The sequence below is a fragment of the Electrona antarctica genome, assembly GCF_951216825.1.
Source record: "Electrona antarctica genome assembly, contig: scaffold_157, whole genome shotgun sequence".
Classification (NCBI taxonomy): Eukaryota; Metazoa; Chordata; class Actinopteri; order Myctophiformes; family Myctophidae; genus Electrona; species Electrona antarctica.
The window spans coordinates 49,399-72,500 of record NW_027637710.1 but is presented as its reverse complement, the minus strand read 5'-3'; the positions used below and the strand labels follow the sequence as shown (position 1 = coordinate 72,500).

The 23,102-nt window shown below is 45.0% G+C and overlaps 1 protein-coding gene across 1 annotated transcript in view; it reads right to left on the bottom strand.

Annotated features, from left to right (window-relative positions):
* LOC306918720 (serine/threonine-protein kinase WNK4-like) overlaps positions 1-20,710 on the bottom strand; it is a gene marked incomplete at its 5' end in the record, with an annotated part of 79,142 nt that extends 58,432 nt beyond the window's left edge. The window contains 2 exons of the mRNA XM_079531589.1: positions 1,451-1,623; positions 20,402-20,710. Of these exons, the coding sequence (XP_079387715.1) occupies positions 1,451-1,623; positions 20,402-20,710 (482 nt within the window). The remainder of the gene's footprint in view (positions 1-1,450; positions 1,624-20,401) is intronic.
* Positions 20,711-23,102: the final 2,392 nt, after the last annotated feature.

Below are 23,102 nucleotides of genomic sequence, written 5' to 3'. Positions count from 1 at the left end.
CGTGCCACATACAGGCTCTGGCCTGACAGCGCGGCGAACGTGTTCGAATCCCGTTCATGTCGACCTTTGCTGCGTGTCTCTCCCCTTCTCTCTCTCTCTCTCTCTCTCTCTCTCCCGTCTATCTTCACTAATAACTATATCAATAAAGACACGCAAAAAAAATAAAATAAATTGTATGTTTCCACTTTAAGCCCCATTGCTAAAGTTGTGGATCTATACAAGCTCTCAAACGTGCAGTCTGAAAATGTTCGCCCATAATGACGTCCCCAAAAGAGGGATGCCACATTGAAACTGGTTAACCCATTTTGGACGGGAGCCCCTTTTTGGTGTTTTAACTAAGCATTATGTTTTACTTTAGCTATTGAAAAATAGCAGATCTACAAGCTCGTAGCGCTACGAGCTTGTAGATCTGCTATTTTTTTTTAAATCGTGAAAATACGGCACAAATCTTTGAATATATTCTTTCAGAAGACTTTTTTTTTATTTCGACGTCAGGCCGAAACTGGTTAATAATAAATGAATAGTTCCATTAAAATGAAACCTAAATTATATATGAATTATAACACATGCGAGTGAATCGATTGTGATGAAATCAGATGATTCTGATAAAAACCAGTCGAGTACAATATGGTTATAAAACAACTGGATGTAATGTTTAAATGTGAACACTAGGGGGCGGCAACTGCCATCCTGACGACCCTGCATGGAGTGCTGTTGTTTTATTTCACATTTCACAAGAAAACATGTCAAACTTTTTTGTACTTCCGGTACTTGTGGTGGAAAAAGTACTCAATTGTTTTACTTAAGTAAAAGTACCAATACTGCAATGTAGAACTACTTTGTTACAAGTAAAAGTACGGAATTGAAAATGTACTTGAGTAAAAGTTCAAAAGCATCGGCATCAAAATGTACTTAAAGTACTAAAAGTAAAAGTATTCATATTGCAGAAATGTCCCATTTCACAATGCGTTGCGTTGCGACGCGTTGTGAGCTTGTAGATCTGCTATTTTCAAATGGCCGAAATGTAATAGGGTTGAAGTGGTTAATGTATGTTTTCTAATCAAAATTTTAATCTCCAAAGTAACTAGTAACTAAAGTTTTCAAATAATTGTAGAGGAGTAAAAGTACAAACTCTGAGATGTAGTGGAGTAGAAGTAAAAGTACTGAAAATTGGAAATACTCAAGTAAAGTACAAATACCTCAAAATTGCACTCAAGTACAGTACTTAAGTAAAAGTACTTAGTTACTTTCCACCACTGTACATCAAACTATAATATTTGTTTTTGATTGATTGAAATATGTATTAACAGTTTGCAGAATTACAGTACATTTCAAGCACAAACTCAATACAAAGACTGTTAACTGTGAGTGGACGACCCAATTAAGCACTACACTTGTTTACAAGAGGGTCCACCATGTTCAATTCATCAAAAACATTTAGAGTACTCACGCCTTGAGCGTCCCGGAGGTCATGAGCTCGGTCACCAGGGTGATGACCTTCTGACCTTTGTAGGTGCTCTTCCAGGAGTCGTAGAAGCGCACGATGTTTGGGTGTTGTAGTCCTTTGAGCATCTCCACTTCCTCCTCGAACCTCTGGCGCTCCGACTTGGAGAGACGGCGAGTCTGGAACACATCGCAGTTACATTAATAGATGTCCCGATACTGTATCGGTATCGGGAAAGTATCGGCCCTTATTTGGTCATATCGGGTCATATCGGTATCGGTGAATATGCCAGTCTAACCAGCGATCCCACACAGGGGTAAGGGGTTGACACTATGCCAGTCTAACCAGCGATCCCACACAAGGGTAAGGGGTTGACACTATGCCAGTCTAACCAGCGATCCCACACAGGGGTAAGGGGTTGACACTATGCCAGTCTAACCAGCGATCCCACACATGGGTAAGGGGTTGACACTATGCCAGTCTAACCAGCGATCCCACACAGGGGTAAGGGGTTGACACTATGCCAGTCTAACCAGCGATCCCACACAGGGGTAAGGGGTCGACACTATGCCAGTCTAACCAGCGATCCCACACAGGGGTAAGAGGTCGACACTATGCCAGTCTAACCAGCGATCCCACACAGGGGTAAGAGGTCGACACTATGCCAGTCTAACCAGCGATCCCACACAGGGGTAAGAGGTCGACACTATGCCAGTCTAACCAGTGATCCCACACAGGGGTAAGGGGTTGACACTATGCCAGTCTAACCAGGGACCCCACACAGGGGTAAGGGGTTGACACTATGCCAGTCTAACCAGCGATCCCACACAGGGGTAAGGGGTTGACACTATGGCAGGTAAATAAAATGTTGGGGCATGTGGAGTTTGCTTTGGAGTTGCCCAAACTGCAAGTGCACATTTGAGTGAGTAGTCTGCTATAAACACAACACCAGATATATAGCTAGATAGCTATAGACACAACACCAGATATATAGCTAGATAGCTATAAACACAACACCAGATATATAGCTAGATAGCTATAAACACAACACCAGATATATAGCTAGATAGCTATAAACACAACACCAGATATATAGCTAGATAGCTATAAACACAACACCAGATATATAGCTACATAGCTATAAACACAACACCAGATATATAGCTAGATAGCTACAAACACAACACCAGATATATAGCTACATAGCTATAAACACAACACCAGATATATAGCTAGATAGCTATAAACACAACACCAGATATATAGCTACATAGCTATAAACACAACACCAGATATATAGCTAGACAGCTATAAACACAACACCAGATAGCCTATACTAGATAGTGTGTTTATGTGTGTGTTCATTATGAGCCTAAAGTCCATAAAACAGGTTCAGTGTTGAAGTGTCCTTGAGCAGCAACACTCTGTGATCCACAGTAGGATAGTGTGTGTGTGTGTGTGTGTGTGTGTGTGTGTGTGTGTGTGTGTGTGTGTGTGTGTGTGTGTGTGTGTGTGTGTGTGTGTGTGTGTGTGTGTGTGCGTGTGCCAAGACACCGTGCCCCAGAGGAGAATGTCTGCATGTGTTCAGTACATTGTGTCCATCACAGTAATGTGGCCCAGCACGCACACACACACACACACACACAGACACAGACACACACACACACACACACACACACACACACACACACACACACACACACACACACACACACACACACACACACACACACACACACACACCACATTCTGGGCACTGGGAAAAGGTTTTCACTGTCAATGTTTCTTGAATACAGAACATTGATAACATTGAACATTGATCAACGTTCTATCCCACCTCGAGCCGCCCTGGTTAAGGCCTTTTCAGTGTGACGCAGGCGTTGTTGTCTGGATCACACTGCGCAAAAGCATGGAATACGTTTGTGTATATTACAGGAAACTCCCGTTAAACTTTCCAACAAACTCCGGTAAACTCCTGAATTGTACCATCACACCTGTATATTACTGTATATTACTGTATATGCTGCTAAACTTGAGGTTTACGGTGCAAAACCAGGGCCCATAATTGCCCGTTAACTCATCTTTTCATGCAGTGTCAGCGACAGCTCTGCTCCAGGTCTGCTCACGAGGGGCGCGAGCGACAACGCAAGCGTTAAAAAAAAGAAGTCCTCAACACAATCCAGGTCTAGTCAGTCGTGGGCGCGTGTTGCACGAAACAGTTAGCCCTTCGCTAAATCCCACTCCAAAAAGCGATGGTCCAAATCAACGCCAATCGAAATAAAACTATTGCTATGCAGGTCAAGCTTTCGTCACCTCATAGCTGTCAGTGTTATGTTGCATGGTTGTGTTGTTGAACACACACACACACACACAGCTTAACGTCATGTCTGTGTTGTTGAACACACACACAGCTTAACATCATGGCTGTGTTGTTGAACACACACACACACAGCTTAATGTCATGGCTGTGTTGTTGAACACACACACAGCTTAACTTCATGGCTGTGTTGTTGAACACACACACAGCTTAACGTCATGGCTGTGTTGTTGAACACACACACATCTTAACGTCATGGCTGTGTTGTTGAACACACACACACAGCTTAACGTCATGTCTGTGTTGTTGAACACACACACAGCTTAACGTCATGGCTGTGTTGTTGAACACATACACATCTTAACGTCATGGCTGTGTTGTTGAACACACACACAGCTTAACGTCATGTCTGTGTTGTTGAACACACACACACAGCTTAACGTCATGGCTGTGTTGTTGAACACACACACAGCTTAACGTCATGGCTGTGTTGTTGAACACACAAACAGCTTAACGTCATGGCTGTGTTGTTGAACACACACACAGCTTAACGTCATGGCTGTGTTGTTGAACACACACACATCTTAACGTCATGGCTGTGTTGTTGAACACACACACAGCTTAACGTCATGGCTGTGTTGTTGAACACACACACAGCTTAACGTCATGGCTGTGTTGTTGAACACACACACATCTTAACGTCATGGCTGTGTTGTTGAACACACAGCTTAACTTCATGGCTGTGTTGTTGAACACACACACACAGCTTAACGTCATGTCTGTGTTGTTGAACACACACAGCTTAACGTCATGGCTGTGTTGTTGAACACACACACAGCTTAACGTCATGGCTGTGTTGTTGAACACACACACAGCTTAACTTCATGGCTGTGTTGTTGAACACACACACACAGCTTAACGTCATGGCTGTGTTGTTGAACACACACAGCTTAACGTCATGGCTGTGTTGTTGAACACACACACACACAGCTTAACGTCATGGCTGTGTTGTTGAACACACACACACAGCTTAACGTCATGGCTGTGTTGTTGAACACACACACACAGCTTAACGTCATGGCTGTGTTGTTGAACACACACACACAGCTTAACGTCATGGCTGTGTTGTTGAACACACACACACAGCTTAACGTCATGGCTGTGTTGTTGAACACACACACACAGCTTAACGTCATGGCTGTGTTGTTGAACACACACAGCTTAACGTCATGGCTGTGTTGTTGAACACACACACACAGCTTAACGTCATGGCTGTGTTGTTGAACACACACAGCTTAACGTCATGGCTGTGTTGTTGAACACACACACACACACACAGCTTAACGTCATGGCTGTGTTGTTGAACACACACAGCTTAACGTCATGGCTGTGTTGTTGAACACACACAGCTTAACGTCATGGCTGTGTTGTTGAACACACACACAGCTTAACGTCATGGCTGTGTTGTTGAACACACACAGCTTAACGTCATGGCTGTGTTGTTGAACACACACAGCTTAACGTCATGGCTGTGTTGTTGAACACACACAGCTTAACGTCATGGCTGTGTTGTTGAACACACACAGCTTAACGTCATGGCTGTGTTGTTGAACACTGTTGTTGAACACTTATGCAATATTGAAGCAATGATTTGTATGGTGTGTCCTATAAGTCCATGTGGGCGGGGCACCTCGGGTGCATGACACATAAATAAAGAATCCATCTACTGAACAGAAGACAGATCTACACCTATCTACCTACCTATCTACCCACCTATCTACTGAACAGAAGACAGATCTACACCTATCTACCTACCTATCTACCCACCTATCTACTGAACAGAAGACAGATCTACACCTATCTACCTACCTATCTACCCACCCATCTACTGAACAGAAGACAGATCTACACCTATCTACCTACCTATCTACCCACCTATCTACTGAACAGAAGACAGATCTACACCTCGCACAGCACCGCAAGGCCACAAACAGATCTACACCTCGCACAGCACCGCAAGGCCAACAGATCTACACCTCGCACAGCACCACAAGGCCAACAGATCTACACCTCGCACAGCACCGCAAGGCCAACAGATCTACACCTCGCACAGCACCGCAAGGCCACAAACAGATCTACACCTCGCACAGCACCGTAAGGCCACCAGATCTACACCTCGCACAGCACCGCAAGGCCACCAGATCTACACCTCGCACAGCACCGCAAGGCCACCAGATCTACACCTCGCACAGCACCGCAAGGCCACCAGATCTACACCTCGCACAGCACCGCAAGGCCAACAGATCTACACCTCGCACAGCACCGCAAGGCCACCAGATCTACACCTCGCACAGCACCGCAAGGCCACCAGATCTACACCTCGCACAGCACCGCAAGGCCACCAGATCTACACCTCGCACAGCACCGCACCGCACCGCACCTCGCACAGCACCGCAAGGCCAACAGATCTACACCTCGCACAGCACCGCAAGGCCACAAACTACACCTCGCACAGCACCGCAAGGCCACAAACTACACCTCGCACAGCACCGCAAGGCCACAAACAGAAGACAGATCTACACCTCGCACAGCACCGCAAGGCCACAAACAGAAGACAGATCTACACCTCGCACAGCACCGCAAGGCCACAAACTACACCTCGCACAGCACCGCAAGGCCACAAACAGAAGACAGATCTACACCTCGCACAGCACCGCAAGGCCACAAACTCAAACAGGACGACTCCTTATACTTGTTTGTTTGTTTGTAACCTTTATTTCAGGGGAATCCAATTGAGACCAGGGTCTCTTTTTCAATGGCGCCCTGTATACAAATAAGAACATTTTACATACATGCCATGGACACACAGTACAACAAATATAATACACAAGCACATACACACAGAAACAAAACCTTGTAACCAAATGTTACAGAAAGCAGGTGCATATGCCTTCCTCTAGTGTGAGGTCAGTTAAGAGTCTCTTAAAAGTAGTAAACGAAATAAAAACATTCAACTTCAATTTGTTTTGACAACCATTCCATAAATGTGGAGCATACACCCTGAAGGCAGTATCTCCCAATTTAGTAGTAGTTTTTGGTACCTTCAATAAAAGCATATCTTGTGATCTAGTACCATAAGCTGATGTATTGAGAGCTAGCAGTTTTGTTAAATACAGAGGTAGTTTACCAATTAAAGCTTTATACGTGAACAGGGTAGCATGTCGTTTCCTTCTAAGAGCCAGAGAAGACCATTCAACTGAGGTATATAATGCACAGTGATGTGTTCTGAAACCTGCTCCTGTAATAAAGCGGAGTGCAAGGGTTTTAGAATGCTGTCAGTGGCATGCATATACAGGATATCTCCATAATCAAAAATTGGCATAATTGTTGCTTGGATTATCCTCTTTCTCTTTAGAGAAGCATAATCTATTTCGATAGAGGAAGCCAATTTTAGGTTTGCTTTTCTTTGTTAGATTTTCTATATGTGTTTTAAAAGAGAAATCCTCATCTAGCCAGATCCCTAAATACTTATATGATGAGACCCGCTCAATGTGTGCCCCTCTCAGAGACAGTATGGGGTCACCTGTTTCCACTGTTTTATTTGAAAACAACATGTACTTCGTCTTGCCTACATTTAGGGCAAGTTTAAGATCCGCTAGTGCATGCTGAATAATGTTAAAAGCAGATTGTAAGTTAAATATAGCTTGACTACTTGATGGGGCAGTGGTGTATAGAATTGTGTCATCAGCATAAAAATGAATATTGCAGTTCTCAATATTCTTTGAGATTTCATTAATATAAATAGTAAATAAAATGGGTCCAAGTATGGAGCCTTGTGGGACTCCTTTTTTAACTTCTAAGAAGTTCGATTTAATGTCTCCAACCATAATGGCTTGGGTTCTGTTTGATAGATAGTCCTGGAACCAAGAACAGGCCATGCTATCTAATCCAATACATTGTAATCTCTGCATTAAAATGGTATGATCCACCGTATCGAAGGCTTTTGCCAGGTCAATAAAAATGGCTGCACATTTTAATTGTTTGTCCAGTGCAGTTGCTATGTAATTTAAGACCAATGATGTTGCTGTGGTTGTACTGTGTCCAGGCCTGAAGCCTGACTGAAATGTGTTCAACATGTTATTAATGCTTAAAAAGCTACAGAGCTGCTGTTTGACAAGTGCTTCGAAGATTTTAGCCAGGCATGATGACTTGGCAGCCGCCCCACTGGGCTGTGAGCCAGGAGGCGGAGCCTGGCCCCACTGGGCTGTGAGCCAGGAGGCGGAGCCTGGCCCCACTGGGCTGTGAGCCAGGAGGCGGAGCCTGGCAGCCGCCCCACTGGGCTGTGAGCCAGGAGGCGGAGCCTGATCCCACTATCTGCATGTGGCAGATCCTGCATGTTCTGTAACTGTATATCTCTCTCTCTCTCTGTGTGTGTGTGTGTGTGTGTGTGTGTGTGTGTGTGTGTGTGTGTGTGTGTGTGTGTGTGTGTGTGTGTGTGTGTGTGTGTGTGTGTGTGCGTGCGTGTGCCAAGACACCGTGCCCCAGAGGAGAATGTCTGCATGTGTTCAGTACATTGTGTCCATCACAGTAATGTGGCCCAGCACGCACACACACACACACACACACAGACACAGACACACACACACACACACACACACACACACACACACACACACACACACACACACACACACACACACACACACACACACACACACACACACACACACACACCACATTCTGGGCACTGGGAAAAGGTTTTCACTGTCAATGTTTCTTGAATACAGAACATTGATAACATTGAACATTGATCAACGTTCTATCCCACCTCGAGCCGCCCTGGTTAAGGCCTTTTCAGTGTGACGCAGGCGTTGTTGTCTGGATCACACTGCGCAAAAGCATGGAATACGTTTGTGTATATTACAGGAAACTCCCGTTAAACTTTCCAACAAACTCCGGTAAACTCCTGAATTGTACCATCACACCTGTATATTACTGTATATTACTGTATATGCTGCTAAACTTGAGGTTTACGGTGCAAAACCAGGGCCCATAATTGCCCGTTAACTCATCTTTTCATGCAGTGTCAGCGACAGCTCTGCTCCAGGTCTGCTCACGAGGGGCGCGAGCGACAACGCAAGCGTTAAAAAAAAGAAGTCCTCAACACAATCCAGGTCTAGTCAGTCGTGGGCGCGTGTTGCACGAAACAGTTAGCCCTTCGCTAAATCCCACTCCAAAAAGCGATGGTCCAAATCAACGCCAATCGAAATAAAACTATTGCTATGCAGGTCAAGCTTTCGTCACCTCATAGCTGTCAGTGTTATGTTGCATGGTTGTGTTGTTGAACACACACACACACACACAGCTTAACGTCATGTCTGTGTTGTTGAACACACACACAGCTTAACATCATGGCTGTGTTGTTGAACACACACACACACAGCTTAATGTCATGGCTGTGTTGTTGAACACACACACAGCTTAACTTCATGGCTGTGTTGTTGAACACACACACAGCTTAACGTCATGGCTGTGTTGTTGAACACACACACATCTTAACGTCATGGCTGTGTTGTTGAACACACACACACAGCTTAACGTCATGTCTGTGTTGTTGAACACACACACAGCTTAACGTCATGGCTGTGTTGTTGAACACATACACATCTTAACGTCATGGCTGTGTTGTTGAACACACACACAGCTTAACGTCATGTCTGTGTTGTTGAACACACACACACACAGCTTAACGTCATGGCTGTGTTGTTGAACACACACACACAGCTTAACGTCATGGCTGTGTTGTTGAACACACACACAGCTTAACGTCATGGCTGTGTTGTTGAACACACAAACAGCTTAACGTCATGGCTGTGTTGTTGAACACACACACAGCTTAACGTCATGGCTGTGTTGTTGAACACACACACATCTTAACGTCATGGCTGTGTTGTTGAACACACACACAGCTTAACGTCATGGCTGTGTTGTTGAACACACACACAGCTTAACGTCATGGCTGTGTTGTTGAACACACACACATCTTAACGTCATGGCTGTGTTGTTGAACACACAGCTTAACTTCATGGCTGTGTTGTTGAACACACACACACAGCTTAACGTCATGTCTGTGTTGTTGAACACACACAGGCTGTGTTGTTGAACACACACACAGCTTAACGTCATGGCTGTGTTGTTGAACACACACACAGCTTAACTTCATGGCTGTGTTGTTGAACACACACACACAGCTTAACGTCATGGCTGTGTTGTTGAACACACACAGCTTAACGTCATGGCTGTGTTGTTGAACACACACACACACAGCTTAACGTCATGGCTGTGTTGTTGAACACACACACACAGCTTAACGTCATGGCTGTGTTGTTGAACACACACACACAGCTTAACGTCATGGCTGTGTTGTTGAACACACACACACAGCTTAACGTCATGGCTGTGTTGTTGAACACACACACACAGCTTAACGTCATGGCTGTGTTGTTGAACACACACACACAGCTTAACGTCATGGCTGTGTTGTTGAACACACACAGCTTAACGTCATGGCTGTGTTGTTGAACACACACACACAGCTTAACGTCATGGCTGTGTTGTTGAACACACACAGCTTAACGTCATGGCTGTGTTGTTGAACACACACACACACACACAGCTTAACGTCATGGCTGTGTTGTTGAACACACACAGCTTAACGTCATGGCTGTGTTGTTGAACACACACAGCTTAACGTCATGGCTGTGTTGTTGAACACACACACAGCTTAACGTCATGGCTGTGTTGTTGAACACACACAGCTTAACGTCATGGCTGTGTTGTTGAACACACACAGCTTAACGTCATGGCTGTGTTGTTGAACACACACAGCTTAACGTCATGGCTGTGTTGTTGAACACACACAGCTTAACGTCATGGCTGTGTTGTTGAACACTGTTGTTGAACACTTATGCAATATTGAAGCAATGATTTGTATGGTGTGTCCTATAAGTCCATGTGGGCGGGGCACCTCGGGTGCATGACACATAAATAAAGAATCCATCTACTGAACAGAAGACAGATCTGCACCTATCTACCTACCTATCTACCCACCTATCTACTGAACAGAAGACAGATCTACACCTATCTACCTACCTATCTACCCACCTATCTACTGAACAGAAGACAGATCTACACCTATCTACCTACCTATCTACCCACCCATCTACTGAACAGAAGACAGATCTACACCTATCTACCTACCTATCTACCCACCTATCTACTGAACAGAAGACAGATCTACACCTCGCACAGCACCGCAAGGCCACAAACAGATCTACACCTCGCACAGCACCGCAAGGCCAACAGATCTACACCTCGCACAGCACCGCAAGGCCAACAGATCTACACCTCGCACAGCACCGCAAGGCCAACAGATCTACACCTCGCACAGCACCGCAAGGCCACAAACAGATCTACACCTCGCACAGCACCGTAAGGCCACCAGATCTACACCTCGCACAGCACCGCAAGGCCACCAGATCTACACCTCGCACAGCACCGCAAGGCCACCAGATCTACACCTCGCACAGCACCGCAAGGCCACCAGATCTACACCTCGCACAGCACCGCAAGGCCAACAGATCTACACCTCGCACAGCACCGCAAGGCCACCAGATCTACACCTCGCACAGCACCGCAAGGCCACCAGATCTACACCTCGCACAGCACCGCAAGGCCACCAGATCTACACCTCGCACAGCACCGCACCGCACCGCACCTCGCACAGCACCGCAAGGCCAACAGATCTACACATCGCACAGCACCGCAAGGCCACAAACTACACCTCGCACAGCACCGCAAGGCCACAAACTACACCTCGCACAGCACCGCAAGGCCACAAACAGATCTACACCTCGCACAGCACCGCAAGGCCACCAGATCTACACCTCGCACAGCACCGCACCGCACCGCACCTCGCACAGCACCGCAAGGCCAACAGATCTACACCTCGCACAGCACCGCAAGGCCACAAACTACACCTCGCACAGCACCGCAAGGCCACAAACTACACCTCGCACAGCACCGCAAGGCCACAAACAGAAGACAGATCTACACCTCGCACAGCACCGCAAGGCCACAAACTCAAACAGGACGACTCCTTATACTTGTTTGTTTGTTTGTAACCTTTATTTCAGGGGAATCCAATTGAGACCAGGGTCTCTTTTTCAATGGCGCCCTGTATACAAATAAGAACATTTTACATACATGCCATGGACACACAGTACAACAAATATAATACACAAGCACATACACACAGAAACAAAACCTTGTAACCAAATGTTACAGAAAGCAGGTGCATATGCCTTCCTCTAGTGTGAGGTCAGTTAAGAGTCTCTTAAAAGTAGTAAACGAAATAAAAACATTCAACTTCAATTTGTTTTGACAACCATTCCATAAATGTGGAGCATACACCCTGAAGGCAGTATCTCCCAATTTAGTAGTAGTTTTTGGTACCTTCAATAAAAGCATATCTTGTGATCTAGTACCATAAGCTGATGTATTGAGAGCTAGCAGTTTTGTTAAATACAGAGGTAGTTTACCAATTAAAGCTTTATACGTGAACAGGGTAGCATGTCGTTTCCTTCTAAGAGCCAGAGAAGACCATTCAACTGAGGTATATAATGCACAGTGATGTGTTCTGAAACCTGCTCCTGTAATAAAGCGGAGTGCAAGGGTTTTAGAATGCTGTCAGTGGCATGCATATACAGGATATCTCCATAATCAAAAATTGGCATAATTGTTGCTTGGATTATCCTCTTTCTCTTTAGAGAAGCATAATCTATTTCGATAGAGGAAGCCAATTTTAGGTTTGCTTTTCTTTGTTAGATTTTCTATATGTGTTTTAAAAGAGAAATCCTCATCTAGCCAGATCCCTAAATACTTATATGATGAGACCCGCTCAATGTGTGCCCCTCTCAGAGACAGTATGGGGTCACCTGTTTCCACTGTTTTATTTGAAAACAACATGTACTTCGTCTTGCCTACATTTAGGGCAAGTTTAAGATCCGCTAGTGCATGCTGAATAATGTTAAAAGCAGATTGTAAGTTAAATATAGCTTGACTACTTGATGGGGCAGTGGTGTATAGAATTGTGTCATCAGCATAAAAATGAATATTGCAGTTCTCAATATTCTTTGAGATTTCATTAATATAAATAGTAAATAAAATGGGTCCAAGTATGGAGCCTTGTGGGACTCCTTTTTTAACTTCTAAGAAGTTCGATTTAATGTCTCCAACCATAATGGCTTGGGTTCTGTTTGATAGATAGTCCTGGAACCAAGAACAGGCCATGCTATCTAATCCAATACATTGTAATCTCTGCATTAAAATGGTATGATCCACCGTATCGAAGGCTTTTGCCAGGTCAATAAAAATGGCTGCACATTTTAATTGTTTGTCCAGTGCAGTTGCTATGTAATTTAAGACCAATGATGTTGCTGTGGTTGTACTGTGTCCAGGCCTGAAGCCTGACTGAAATGTGTTCAACATGTTATTAATGCTTAAAAAGCTACAGAGCTGTTGTTTGACAAGTGCTTCGAAGATTTTAGCCAGGCATGATGACTTGGCAGCCGCCCCACTGGGCTGTGAGCCAGGAGGCGGAGCCTGGCCCCACTGGGCTGTGAGCCAGGAGGCGGAGCCTGGCCCCACTGGGCTGTGAGCCAGGAGGCGGAGCCTGGCCCCACTGGGCTGTGAGCCAGGAGGCGGAGCCTGATCCCACTATCTGCATGGGGCAGATCCTGCATGTTCTGTAACTGTATATCTCTCTCTCTCTCTGTGTGTGTGTGTGTGTGTGTGTGTGTGTGTGTGTGTGTGTGTGTGTGTGTGTGTGTGTGTGTGTGTGTGTGTGTGTGTGTGTGTGTGTGTGTGCGTGCGTGCGTGCGTGCGTGCGTGCGTGCGTGCGTGCGTGGGTTCGTGCGTGCGTGCGTGCGTGCGTGTGCAGGCGTCTGATATAATACCACTTATCTCACGTCAACACGGAAACCTCCGTCGCTGACAGCAGAAGTGTTTGTAATGATATCAGAGACCTGTTCCACTGCTGGCAGGACTTCTGAACCCATTTGGACCTGAGAAATGATTCTACGAAATGTCTTCTGAATTATGACAGTTTTCAGAAAAACCCAATGTTTCTATATCAGTGGTTCTCAAAACTATGTCATGTCAACGACCCCCAGAATTATATGTAATTAGACCCCAATATCAAAACATGTTGTCGTCTCGTCCCCCCACGTTTCTTGCTTAACTATTCTACCAACAGCATTTGAACAGGGGTGACTGTGGCTCAAGAGGTAGAGCAGGTCGTCCAATGATCCATGGGTCGGCGGTTCGAATCTACATGTCTACATGTCGAAGTGTCCTTGGGCAAGACACTGAACCCCAAATTGCTCCCGATGTGCTGGTTGGTACCTTGCATGGCTTCCGCCGCAATCGGTGTATGAATGTGTGTGTGTGAATGGGTGAATGTAATGCACAATCTATGTAAAGCGCCTTGGATAAAGGCGCTATATAAATGCACCATTTACCATTTAACATGCTGTTCTTTCAGTGTGGGAGAGCATCAAACACCTGCATGGTGAAATCTGGCATCTTCTTTGGACCTATAGCTCTGACTTTAACTTGAGACCTTAACCCATTTTGACCTGAGATCAGATTCTAAAAATGTCTTCGACATCCTGACAGTTTTCTGAAAAAGCTATGTTTCTATGTCAGTCGTTCATCGATTTTCCAAAAAATAGCAGATCTACAAGCTTGTAGTGCTCCACTCGGTGGCGCGCTATGAGCTTGTAGATCTGCTATTTTTCAATGGCTAAAGCATAACATAATGCTAACACCAAAAGGGGTTCCCGCTTAACCCCCCCCCCGCCCCAACAAAGTGTAGTTGTTTATTTGGTCTTGTTTCTAAAGTGTAGTTGTTTATTTGGTCTTGTTTCTAAAGTGTAGTTGTTTATTTGGTCTTGTTTCTAAAGTGTAGTTGTTTATTTGGTCTTGTTTCTAAAGTCTATAGTTGTATATTTGGTACTGTTTCTAAAGTCTATAGTTGTTTATTTGGGCTTGTTTCTAAAGTGTAGTTGTTTATTTGGTCTTGTTTCTAAAGTGTAGTTGTTTATTTGGGCTTGTTTCTAAAGTGTAGTTGTTTATTTTGTCTTGTTTCTGAAGTGTAGTTGTTTATTTTGTCTTGTTTCTAAAGTGTAGTTGTTTATTTTGTCTTGTTTCTAAAGTGTAGTTGTTTATTTGGGCTTGTTTCTAAAGTGTAGTTGTTTATTTGGTCTTGTTTCTAAAGCGTAGTTGTTTATTTGTCTTGTTTCTAAAGTGTAGTTGTTTATTTTGTCTTGTTTCTAAAGTGTAGTTGTTTATTTTGTCTTGTTTCTGAAGTGTAGTTGTTTATTTGGGCTTGTTTCTAAAGTGTAGTTGTTTATTTGGTCTTGTTTCTAAAGCGTAGTTGTTTATTTTGTCTTGTTTCTAAAGTGTAGTTGTTTATTTGGGATTGTTTCTAAAGTGTAGTTGTTTATTTGGGCTTGTTTCTAAAGTGTAGTTGTTTATTTGGTCTTGTTTCTATAAAGTGTAGTTGTTTATTTGGTCTTGTTTCTATAAAGTGTAGTTGTTTATTTGGTCTTGTTTCTAAAGTGTAGTTGTTTATTTGGTCTTGTTTCTAAAGTGTAGTTGTTTATTTGGTCTTGTTTCTAAAGTGTAGTTGTTTATTTGGTCTTGTTTCTAAAGTGTAGTTGTTTATTTGGTCTTGTTTCTATAAAGTGTAGTTGTTTATTTGGTCTTGTTTCTATAAAGTGTAGTTGTTTATTTGTTCTTGTTTCTAAAGTGTAGTTGTTTATTTGGTCTTATTTCTATAAAGTGTAGTTGTTTATTTGGTCTTGTTTCTATAAAGTGTAGTTGTTTATTTGGTCTTGTTTATAAAGTGTAGTTGTTTATTTGGTCTTGTTTATAAAGTGTAGTTGTTTATTTGGTCTTGTTTCTAAAGTGTAGTTGTTTATTTGGTCTTGTTTCTGAAGTGTAGTTGTTTATTTTGTCTTGTTTCTAAAGTGTAGTTGTTTATTTGGGCTTGTTTCTAAAGTGTAGTTGTTTATTTGGTCTTGTTTCTAAAGCGTAGTTGTTTATTTTGTATTGTTTCTAAAGTGTAGTTGTTTATTTGGGATTGTTTCTAAAGTGTAGTTGTTTATTTGGGCTTGTTTCTAAAGTGTAGTTGTTTATTTGGTCTTGTTTCTATAAAGTGTAGTTGTTTATTTGGTCTTGTTTCTATAAAGTGTAGTTGTTTATTTGGTCTTGTTTCTATAAAGTGTAGTTGTTTATTTGGTCTTGTTTCTATAAAGTGTAGTTGTTTATTTGGTCTTGTTGTTTCTGAAGTGTAGTTGTTTATTTTGTCTTGTTTCTAAAGTGTAGTTGTTTATTTGGGCTTGTTTCTGAAGAGTAGTTGTTTATTTGGTCTTGTTTCTAAAGTGTAGTTGTTTATTTTGTCTTGTTTCTGAAGTGTAGTTGTTTATTTTGTCTTGTTTCTGAAGTGTAGTTGTTTATTTTGTCTTGTTTCTGAAGTGTAGTTGTTTATTTGGGCTTGTTTCTAAAGTGTAGTTGTTTATTTTGTCTTGTTTCTGAAGTGTAGTTGTTTATTTGGGCACACACACCCTTTTTCGCGTGCGCGCACACACAGAATTATATGCCATTTAATGAAATGATCAGATTCAGTTGTAGCTGGTGTCAAATAGTTACTTTACTAAAAAGTGATATTTGCCTGATGAAGACCTCAAGAGAGGTCAAAACATTGTGCCAAAATGCACCTGTCTCTTATAAGTCTGTAAGCCACGTAACTCGAGAACCAATCACTCCGCCAACTTCAAACTCGACACACGTGTTCCACACCCCCACAGGGAGGGCAGTGCCCGGTGTCGAGTCGGTCGGACCCACAGTTGTCCAGAACCGCCACAAAAGGCCCCTGCCCAGGCTCCATATATGGAGCTGGCCTTCTCTGACATCACAACACTCCATATTTGGGCATGCCTGACACAGAACTCTATGAATAAAGGACACAGAGAGACATACAGCAATGTCCATATATGGGTATAAAAGGGACACAGACAGATGGGTGGAACGGGTACTCTGACACGGGTACAACGGGTATTGCATATCCAGGTGGGACATGGATCTCCAACTTCCATCGTTACCGACTCGGGCACCGGTCTAGTTTAAATGAAGTACGTTTTTGGAGCATTAAAACCAAGTGTGCGAGTTCGTTCCACAGGAGAGAAGAGTCTGGGACGTGTGGAGCGTCGTCCCCATTCTACCCAATGACAGCCTCCCTGTGTTAGCTGATCTGAGCCAATAGGAGGGTTGTGTTAGCTGATCTGAGCCAATAGGAGGGTTGGATTGGATCAGGTTTTTAAAGTCTCTTGGTGTCGTGGTCGCTGGGCAGGCCAACATCTCGCAGCGACCGGGAGCCAATGGAAAAGAGCGGAGAAGGGGTGAAGATTTTGGCTGGTTGAAAACCAGGCATTCAGGATCTGTCTTAAGTGCACATGGAGCCTGGAGGCAGTCAGGAGCCGTTCCAGTGGTGAGGTGTTCTGGAGGCCATGGAGCCGTTCCAGTGGTGAGGTGTTCTGGAGGTGTTCTGGAGGCCATGGAGCAGTTCTAGTGGTGAGGTGTTCTGGAGGCCATGGAGCCGTTCCAGTGGTGAGGTGTTCTGGAGGTGTTCTGGAGGCCATGGAGCAGTTCTAGTGGTGAGGTGTTTGGTAACAAGTTCTCATACATGTTTTGTGTCACAAATTATATGTTGTTTTGACAGATTCAACACAGGTGGATGATGACACAATGAGCCTGTGGGCCCGACACACACGCACGCACGCACGCACGCACGCACGCACGCACGCACGCACGCACACACGCACGCACGCACGCACGCACGCACGCACGCACGCATTAGCCAGCAGCACAGTGACTGTACATACCTGTCCATCAACAAACAGATCAGTGTACTGCAGGCCTACAGACACACAATGAAGTGAAAAAAAGCCACAGTAAATCATGCAAATTCTCCGTCTTAGGATGGTGTCGCCGCCCACCCGAAAAATAGCAGATATGCAAGCTCACAATGCCTCGGGCATGCCGTGAGTCACGGCCATGTAGATCAGCTACTTTCTACAGGCAGGCAGGCAGGCAGGCAGGCAGGCATGCAGGCAGGCAGGCAGGCAGGCAGGCAGGCAGGCAGGCGCCTTCTGGGGGAGATTTGCAACATTCTAGTAATTATTGTTCTTTTGTATGAGAGACAGAGACAGGTCCTAGTCACGAGAAAACATGCTTTTTGACAGAACCTGTCCCCCTCCCTCCCTCCCTCCCTCCCTCCCTCCCCCTCTCCCTCCCCCTCTCTCTCTCTCTCTCTCTCTCTCTCTCTCTCTCTCTCTCTCTCTCTCTCTCTCTCTCTCTCTCTCTCTCTCTCTCTCTCTCTCTCTCTCTCTCTCTCTCTCTCTCTCTCTCTCTCTCTCTCTCTCTCTCTCTCTCTCTCTCTCTCTCTCTCTCTCTCTCTCTCTCTCTCAGACCTTGATGCAGTGAAAACAAAGTATCGATTGAATTAGGCCTAGTTGTAAACAAATAAAGCTATTGCACGCGCACGCACGTCAAAGAGCCTCCGTTAGTCCCATCAGCGTAATATAACACACTGACATGAGGTCATGACCTCATGACCTCATGACCCCCGGGGGTCATCAAACAAACAAACAAACAAACAAAGTGAAAAACATGCATGGACAGATGCTGACACGACTCACGCAGCGGTCTAACCCATTTTGGGCGGGAACCCCTTTTGGTGTTAGCATTATGTTATGCTTTAGCTATTGCAAAATTGCAGATCTACAATCTCGCGCGCTACGAGCTTGTAAGTCTGACATAGAAAAATAGCTTTTTCAGAGAACTGTCAGGATGTAGAAGACATTTATAGAATCTGATCACAGGTCAAAATGGTGTGAACAAGAGCTCTGGTACAAAGTTATACAAACCAACAGGGTTGTTTTTGGCAGCAAATTTCGAGTTTTGGTTTCAGTCATTTTAGTCTCTTGAATAGTTTTCATTTAGTTTTAGTCACATTTTAGTCACCTGGAATGTTTTGGTGTTGGTCTAGTTTTAGTCGACTAAATGTCGTAAGATTTTAGTCGACTAAATCTACAGTTGATTTAGTCGAACGAAATGTGTTTTGGCGGGCCTCGATGCCGTCGTAATGACTGGTGTGTGATGCTGGAGGATCCATGTTTAAAGCTGCCTTGGATGAAAGCGCATAGAGGAAAACGTGACAGAAAAAGACTCGCTCACTGTATAAAAAATGAAGGAAAACTCCTTTTAGACAGAGACTTAAGAAAACTAAATTTCCTTTAATTTTATCATGCTCATAAAGTGCCCTGTGCTCCAAGTGCAATTAAAAGTAGCGCTACTTTTAATGTAATTGCACATTGAGTGAGCAAGTCTTTTTCTGGTCCAGTTTTTCCTCTGTGTTTTTGAGACCAGGGTTAGAGACCAGGGTTAGAGACCAGGGTTAGAGACCAGGGTTCCTCTGTGTTTCTGAGACCAGCGCTCCTGGGTTAGGGTTAGGGTTCAGCGCTCCTGGAGTCAAGTTTGAAAAAAGCACAAAGCTTTTGTTTTCCTTCACGTTAGGCGCCCCGTCCCGCGTCTCCTCATGAGCAGAGCTGTCGCTGATCCAGCCAGGCGACCGCGCCCGCCCGCCCGCCCACCTGCCTTGTATTTCAGTGGTGCACTGAGAACATGACCCTGAACCCTCCGGATCCCATCGCCATTCACAGCCTCCATCCACACGTCTCCAACATCTGATATCCAGACCATCTGATGTCCAGACCATTTTGACAACAAACCGTGACCGGCTGGTCTGTGAAATCTAGTAGCCTGAACCCACAATCTGCTCAGTCAAGGCGCTGTCACCTGTCAATCAATCTGCTCAGTCAAGGCGCTGTCACCTGTCAATCAATCTGCTCAGTCAAGGCGCTGTCACCTGTCAATCAATCTGCTCAGTCAAGGCGCTGTCACCTGTCAATCAATCTGCTCAGTCAAGGCGCTGTCACCTGTCAATCAATCTGCTCAGTCAAGGCGCTGTCACCTGTCAATCAATCTGCTCAGTCAAGGCGCTGTCACCTGTCAATCAATCTGCTCAGTCAAGGCGCTGTCACCTGTCAATCAATCTGCTCAGTCAAGGCGCTGTCACCTGTCAATCAATCTGCTCAGTCAAGGCGCTGTCACCTGTCAATCAATCTGCTCAGTCAAGGCGCTGTCACCTGTCAATCAATCTGCTCAGTCAAGGCGCTGTCACCTGTCAATCAATCTGCTCAGTCAAGGAGCTGTCACCTGTGTGTCACCTGTGTGTCACCTGGTGGTGCGCTAGCTGTTACACCACATTTGATCATTCAACCAATGATGTGTCCTGCCCTGTCCAGGCATCACTGTAGTCGGGGGAAGGTCACAGAACTGGACACACCAAACACAGTATAACACAGATATCGGTCCACAAGAGCCTAGGTAGTGTGTGTGTGTGTGTGTGTGTGTGTGTGCACGTGCATGTATGCGTGCATGTGTGCGTGCGGTACCTGCAGCTCGCACCAGGCCACCTCCACGGTGGTCTCTGTGTCCAGACCCTTGTAGACGGTCTTAAACGAGCCCTGGCCGATCTCCACGTTGAACTTCAGGAAGCGTCCGGTGGGGGAGGCGGCCACGGCGCGCGTCGCCACTTCCTCCTCGCGGTCCCGTTTCTCTTGCTGCTTCTCTCTGTGGCCGGCGGGGGTCCTGGGCGACGTGGGGGGGGTGGGGTCACACCCCTCCTCGTCCGATGAGGAGGAGGAGGAGGAGGAGGAGATGATGACCTCCAGGGTGGACCTCGTCGGTGGTTCCGACTGCATCCTGGAGCTCACTGGACCTTGGATAGAACACAGGAACCCCACATTTACACCTGAGGCAGATTCTTAAAAAGAAAAAAATCTACCGAGTCCACTTCAATACGGCATAGAGTAGCGCAAACGGCGATCACTCTCCTTTGTTAAATTGTGCACGCACGCACGCACGCACGCACGCACGCACGCACGCACACGCACACACACACACACACACACACACACACACACACACACACACACTATGTCAGTGGTGCTCAACCTTTTTCATGTCAAGGACCCCCAGAATTATCTGTATTTGGCTGCGGACCCCCATCTGAAAACATGTTGTTCCAGGGACCCCTCCCAGAAGCAAAGATTTGAGCTAAAAACGTTTGCTCTGAAAGAATATATATTCAAAGATTTGCGCCGCATTTAAAAAAATAACAGATCTACAAGCTCGTAGCGCAGCACTCGGTGTCGCACTATGAGCTTGTAGATCTGCTATTTTCCAATAGCTAAAGCTATTGACCTTCAGCTTCACTGGGAGAGGTGGTGCCCAGTGGTCTGTGAGATCTACTGACCTTCAGCTTCACTGGGAGAGGTGGTGCCCAGTGGTCTGTGAGATCTACTGACCTTCAGCTTCACTGGGAGAGGTGGTGCCCGTGGTCTGGGAGATCTGTGGACTCTGTGAGGTCTGTGAGATCTGTGAGGTCACTTCCTCATCGCTGTCCTCCTCGCCCGAGGTCTGAGACATGGTGACCTCGATGACCTCGACGCATTTAACCCCCGATCACCTGGAAGAACAGCAGCAGCAACTCATTATGATTTAACTGTAAAAGCGCTCTCCTCTCCGCCAGGCCGGGTTGCCTAACCCTGCAGGGCCTGATAAGACTTTGGAAGGAATACGCACGAGGTCATCATGTGTCCATACACTCAGGGCTAGTATAGAGCGTCGCAGTCCCGCCCCCTGTCATGACGACACCAGGCCCAGGAAATGAATCCCAATGCATTTTCCTCATAGACATTTCAAAAGGTATTTATTTAAATACCTTTTAAGCGTCGTACGACGCCAACTCTTGTCGTGACAAATCATGACAACAGACACAATATTTTGGACCAAACAAATAATTACAAAGAAGAAAAACATGCGCGCTATGAGCTTGTCCCTGGAACAACATATATCGGTGGCATATTACAGTACATATATTACAGTACATGTAATTTTTGGGGTCCTTGTCATGAAATATTGAGAACCACTGATATAAAAACATGAGGTTTTTCAGAAAAAAAAGTCATTTAAATTATATATATTTTTATTATTTCAACGTCAGGCCTAAATGGGTTAAGTTAGGGGTTCTCAACGTTTTTGGCCGGGGACCCCCGGTAATGCTTTGGCAATGTCTCGGGACCCCCGCCCCGCCCCCTCTCGACCCCCAATATAAATTGACTGCTACAATAACCTTAATAATAGAGACAATACACCATAATAAACAAATACTGACACCAGATATAATCATTAGGGAAGGTGTTGTGTACTATATGTAAACTCTTCATTTCCATTTTCCAGCCATTCATTTAAAAAGCCATTTTTTTCTATTATTTTTTTAATAATTTGGGGACCCCCCTAAATAATTTAGCGACCCCCCCCCCCCCCCCCCCCCGAGGGGTCGCGACCCACGGGTTGAGAACCCCTGGGTTCAGTAAATGTACTTAGTTACTTCCCTGCACCCGTGGCGTTCACAGAGGAGTTCAGAAACTGTGGAACGTGTAATAATTTAATAGCCGAAGCAAATTAGATCAAGGATCCTTGACTAGCAGCATCTGTTCTCTTATAAGAGGCCGCTTTATCCCATTCTGGGCGGGAACCCCTTTTGGTGTTTTAAACATCATGTTATAATTTAGCTATTGAAAAATAGCAGATCTACAAGCTCGTAGCGCGCCACTCAGTGGCGCGCTACGTTAAAAATGTGGCGCAAATCATTGAATATAATATTTCAGAGCGAACATTTTTAACTAAAATATTGGCTTGGGGGGGGGGGGGGGGGGTCCCTGGAACTATACATATTTTGAGATGGGGGGGGTCCGCTGCCCAATAGAGATAATTCTGGGGGTCCTTGACATGAAAACGGTTGAGCACCAACTGACATAGAAAACATGGGTTTTTCAGAAATTTTTTTTAATCGACCTCAGTCCAAAATGGGTTATTTGGGAGATGTTGACATCCAGAGTGTTACGGTCACTTTGAACCCAGTGTTATTCATGATGTAAACTAGACTACTTCAACTGCTTCTCTTGTTTCAGTTGTCGTGGTTTCCAAATGTTTCAGCTCCAAACCAAACGGACTGGAGTCCCTCCTGTCCTGTGTGAGTCTCAACACAGCCGTCTGTTATAACTAAAAATACATCGCATGGATGCACCT